Below are 6,000 nucleotides of genomic sequence, written 5' to 3' on the forward strand. Positions count from 1 at the left end.
AGAGGTCTCTAGATTCTATTCACTGAACACAATTAATTGATCTCCTTTGATTCCTAATTGCCTATTAGACAGACTTTTGGAAGAGGTTTTCTCGTTGCTTTTAAGCCATTTCTAATAGGCAATTAGGAAATAAAAGAGGTCTCTAGATTCTATTCACTGAACACAATTCCAAGCTAACTAGATTGGGTACATGGCTACTAATTCCTTTATCTCTTATGTTTGTGGGATGGATTGTCTTGCAATAAAGGATCACTTTTTCCCCCCTTCAGTGTATTGAACTGTAGGTCTAAATTTCAAATGGAACTTATTTCGAAATTGCAAATTTACCTTAAGTTCTAAATTTCCTCTGTGCTTCTCAATTTCAGATTCAGATAGCTTTGAGCTCCTCATAGTATCTCTAGATAACAAGCAGTGGCAATTTGAGGCGGCCAATTCAGAAGAGAGAGATGACTGGATAGCCGCTATTCAACAGCAAATACTCAGCTCTCTACAGGTAAACATAAATTACTATTTACCACTTAGAAGTCAATTGACCCATCTACCACTAGTCCATGGGAAAATGAAAACTGAAATCCCAGCACTGCCACGTTACACGTTACGTTTATTGACCTGGAAAAAAAAACTGTAGTCTAGTTGTGAATAGGCAAACCTATTTGTATAGTCCTCGTCAAGTTTAAACTGTGTAGTTCGACTGTATAATGTAGTCTATGTACGACATTTTTGCATTGCAGTGTGGAGCACAATGTGAACAGGCGGCTTATAATATGTAGGCTTCAACCTAAAACTATTGCCGTCTATCCGACAATTTGCAGTGTGCTACAATTTGCAGTCTAGATGTGAAAGGACCCTAACTCTACAAACATGTATAAACCAATCCCTCAGTAAACATTATCCCGTTTTCTCTCCCCAGGGCAACGAAATCCTCAACAAAGGGAACGGCAAGTCCCGTTTGCAAAGCTCCGTAGAGACAGCCTCCCTCCAATCAATACGGTCCCGAGTCCCGGGCAACCTAACCTGTGCGGATTGCGCCGAGGCGGGACCCACTTGGGCCTCGCTGAATCTAGGCCTCCTGTTGTGCATACAGTGCTGTGGGGTACATAGGTGTTTGGGGGCACATGTCTCCCGAGTGAGATCCCTTGAGCTGGATGAATGGCCGTGAGTACATATTTATATTTTATTTATGGCTAGTTGGCTAGGTCCCCTATTAGAGCTTAAATCTGGGCCTCCTGCTGTGCATACAGTGCTGTGGGGTACATAGGTGTTTGGGGGCACATGTGTCCCGAGTGAGATTCCTTGAGCTGGATGAATGGCCGTGAGTATATTTTACTAGCAGGTTGCCCGTGCTTCGCCACGGAAAATTGATTATAACTCTAGATCGATTGGGAAAATCCTCTCTTTTTGTACATCTATAATATATTAATGTGTGTCCACACATGGTCAACTGGCCGTAGATACACATCAATTGACATAATTTTATATTTCGAGTTTTTTTCTTAGGTTGCGGGAAAATCCTCTCTTATTGCACATATTATCCATATTGGAAAAATATTCCTTCCAAATTTCAGATTTCCAGGTGGTTTGGGAGATTGAGCGATTAGTGTATAAAATCCTATTCTTCTTCTTCCTAGCCTTTCCCTAAATGTACACATAAAAAAAAAAAAAAAAAATTGGGTAAAGAAGAAGTTATTTGACAAAAGACTAAAAATGAACTTCTTTAAAACAAATTATTGCGAAAGAATCCTACCCTTGAAAAAGAAGAAAGAAACTCTTTGAGTCCTACACCCAAAATGTGTTCCATGTCTGCCCAATTTGCCCAAAACAAAGAATGCTTTTTTGGCCCAATAGATTTTACCTTATCTCATATACTGTTAGGATGAGACTGAAAATTCGATAAAACTACTAAAACTTACCAATAGTTCTCTCTCTCTCTCCCTCTCTTTCTCCTTCTGTCTGTCTTCCTCTTTTTCCTGAGAGAGGGAAAGAGAGAGAGAGGGGGGGAGGAAGAGGAGAAGGGAGAAAGAAGTAGTGTTTGTTTATTACGTTCTGTGAGACAAACATGAATTTTTACTCAAAAATTTGAAAAACATTTTCAGTTAGTTTTTTCTCTCCCCTACCTCTCTCTACCTACGTCTTTCTCCCTCCCCCTTCCCAATCTCTCTCTATTTCCCCCTCCCTTCTCTCTCTTATCCTTCTGTTTTTCAGAATTAATCTTGCCTAGTTATCTTTCACCCAAGAGTCTATCGTCAATCCTTTTCTCCTATCTGTCTCAATTATCCATAGGCCTAGATTCTGTGTATAGGTACAAGGTACATATGTCATGTTTTTCATCAATATAGTTCACATCATCACACAGTTAAACGGTCATATTTTGAATACCGAGAGTCGTTATTAGTTTCTCTCTACTTTTCCCTCCCTACATGTTGTTCCTCAGTTTCACCTTCCTAGGTACCTATATCTTTTATCATAAATTTTGTTAGATACCTACCTAGATGATCATATTTATAGTCATCAATAACACAAGGTCATATTTAACAACACTGAGTTTCTCTCTACTTTTCTTTTTCTGTTTTCTGCTCTTCTGTTTCATATGTTGCTAGTAATATTTCTGATTCCTGGACTAGTTATCAATTTGTCATGATTTTCTCTCACAATTCCTTGTTACTTTCATTTCTCTCTTACTTACTTTTCACTCTTGTACTTTTCTGTTATTTTGTTGACTGCTTTTATTTCGATAATCTTTTGTTGTTATTATTTTGTATTCCATGTTTTTTCGTTTACTTTATTTATTTTTCCAATTGAAAACCTGTGTAAAATTGTACAGAATATCGTCCATAATATATTTGTTACTTTTTGTGAAATGCATTTGAAGGAGCTTTGGAAATGGCTTTTTAAACTAATAATTTTGTCATCTATTTGCAGGCACTTTGCTTTTTTATATAGGTGTCATGTTTCATATCATCACGCAAATTGGGTCTACATATTCGTTTTCACGTCATCACGATAATTGGTCATCATGACCACTAGATTACCTATATCCTTACAAAGAACATTTTCAATCTCAACCAATTATTAGGTAATTTTATCAGATAATGTAAGTATAATGTAGATAGCAAGGGAATGAAAATTAGACCCAAATCCACAGTGACTTTCTTTCAAGGCGTTTATTTCGTCACTGCATAACTGGTAATATCTTTAGAATCGATCATTTTATTTAAAACAAAACTAGAATTTTCTTTTTCATAGGTAGATGGAAATGAGTTCAAGATAAATCAAATCAAAATATTCTAAAATCTACTATAATAACAGAAGTGTTGAATTTCCAATAGAGAATATAATGGGGAATTTTTAACTATAACACAGATGCTTTGTATTCTTTCTTTTTGAATAATGTAAAAAACAAAGGTTAAAAATTAATCGTAATGAACTTATGTGGAAATGAGTCCAAGTCTACTATAATAACAGAAGTGTTGAATTTCCAATAGAGAATATAATGGAGAATTTTTAACTATAACACAGATGCTTTGTATTCTTTCTTTTTGAATAATGTAAAAAACAAAGGTTAAAAATTAATCGTAATGAACTTAAAAAATGTAAAGAATTAAAATACCAACGGGTTTTGGAATTGCCTGAGCTCACCATGCCTCGAAGGGTTAAAGTCGAGAGATATAGAACATTTGAGTTGGTATTCGATCATGGGTTTTTTTTAAATGAATTCTCTTTAAGGGCGAGTTCTCTATTTATTTGTAGTATTTTTTTTCTCCTACCTGTAATGATCTCAAAAGGAAATTCAATATTATCCACTTTTCCCTACTGCCATAATAGAGGCGCTCATAAATTAAAGAAGGTCCAAATCCGCTATACTTGTGTCTATTATTTGTAAATCTTCTTTTCTCAAAGGCTCCCGTTGGAATTTTATTTCAGTTAGCAAAGACTTTCAAAGATCATTGAGTAAAACCTACCTACAAAGCTGAGTGGACGACCAAGATACATATATTTGCTTTCTAAGTATTAAGTTCCACCTTACCTATTAGGGAAGTGATTTATCACTATGTACCTACGTATTGTATACCTGTAGGTATTTGAGCCCATTTTTTATTTGCATGTAATAAAAGGGAATTAAACAAAAATACACAATAAATAAATAAATAAATAAATAAAAACTACCTGTAGGTGAGAACTATCGGCGATTTCCTAATAATCTTGGTCGTCCAATCTAGAACTTCATAATTAATACGCCTGCGAAGTTAAAGACAACTTAACCTCATAGGCAATAAATCTTGTAGAAAAATAGCATGTTTTAATAAGATAAAAAAGAAATGTAAAATGGTTACACCACTATAATTTTTTTCCTTAAAATTACTTTTTAAAACTTGAAACCAAAGTGTAGATTGTAATATCTAAACGAAAAATGTAGTACCTATTCGTACCTTCCTTAAAATTACTTTTTAAAACTTGAAACCAAAGTGTAGATTGTAATATCTAAACGAAAAATGTAGTACCTATTCGTACCTGGGTAAATACGGAGTAGGTAAATATAACTATTTACATGCAACATGTTCTTAGAGAACAAAAGAAAAATGGGTTTTTTAAAACTATGAGCTCAAATTTTTAGTTTAAATATAACTATTTACATGCAACATGTTCTTAGAGAACAAAAGAAAAATGGGTTTTTTAAAACTATGAGCTCAAATTTTTAGTTTACAACTGTCAAAAAAAAGTTTAGATTCTCACCTACTACAAATAACTAAACAAGAATAAAATTCTACATAATATAAATAGATTACTAAATACACTATCATAATTACATTATTTGTGTAACATTTTCTATTCATTAATTGGTATAAAGTTTTGTTCAAGCAATAAAAAAGACGGGAAAAATCGATGATCGTATATATTACATAAATGAGAATCCTGGCATTTTCAAGATCTTCTCAAAACTAATACGCTAATTTTTATTACAAGCTTTAAGGGCTAGCACTTATTTAAAATCAAGGGCCCTCAGTTATTTGAGGTCTAAAACCCTCACTTATTTATTTTAGTTTACAACTGTCAAAAAAAAGTTTAGATTCTCACCTACTACAAATAACTAAACAAGAATAAAATTCTACATAATATAAATAGATTACTAAATACACTATCATAATTACATTATTTGTGTAACATTTTCTATTCATTAATTGGTATAAAGTTTTGTTCAAGCAATAAAAAAGACGGGAAAAATCGATGATCGTATATATTACATAAATGAGAATCCTGGCATTTTCAAGATCTTCTCAAAACTAATACGCTACCTAATTTTTATTACAAGCTTTAAGGGCTAGCACTTATTTAAAATCAAGGGCCCTCAGTTATTTGAGGTCTAAAACCCTCACTTATTTAGGGTCCAGACCAAGGGCCTTCAGTTATTTGAAGGCTAGGAGGAACCTCACTTATTTAGGGTCCAGACCAAGTCCTTCCTAATTTATTTGAAACTCAAGGGAACTTGCTCATTTTAGAAATGAGGGTACTTAATCCTCCCTAATTTATTTGAAACTCAAGGGAACTTGCTCATTTTAGAAATGAGGGTACTTAACTCGGCATTTGAAGGCCAGGGAAAATTGATTGGAGGGCCAAGCATAAAGAGGGCCTATCCCATATGGAACCCTAACTATAATGGGAACCCATTGGTAAAAGAAGCCTAAATATTATAAGAATTTTGAAGCCCTTACATATAGGGGGTTTAACCAATATAGGACCCTGACTATAATGGGACCCTATTGGTTACAAAAGCCTTTTACATACTACTTAATTGTTGCTCAGATTATTCAGATCTTTTACTTATTAGAAAATTGAAGCCCTTACATACAGAGCCCCCCCCCCACCTCTCTGGCTGTAACCAATATAGGACCTTGACTATAATGGGTTAGAGAAGCCTTTAACTGCTTTTAGCTGGTAGCTCAGATTCAGATCTTACTTATTAGAAAATTGAAGCCCTTACATATAGGGGGGGGGGGGGGCATA

At 34.4% G+C, this 6,000-nt stretch overlaps 1 protein-coding gene across 1 annotated transcript in view; it reads left to right on the plus strand.

The window, feature by feature from the left end:
- Positions 1-6,000, plus strand: part of LOC103510645 (centaurin-gamma-1A) — a gene marked incomplete at its 5' end in the record, with an annotated part of 37,059 nt that overhangs the window by 20,461 nt on the left and 10,598 nt on the right. The window contains 2 exon segments of the mRNA XM_026824640.1: positions 366-493; positions 911-1,155. Coding sequence (XP_026680441.1) covers positions 366-493; positions 911-1,155 — 373 coding nt within the window.

This window comes from Diaphorina citri, unplaced genomic scaffold (assembly GCF_000475195.1).
Source record: "Diaphorina citri unplaced genomic scaffold, Diaci psyllid genome assembly version 1.1 scaffold626, whole genome shotgun sequence".
Taxonomy (NCBI): Eukaryota; Metazoa; Arthropoda; class Insecta; order Hemiptera; family Psyllidae; genus Diaphorina; species Diaphorina citri.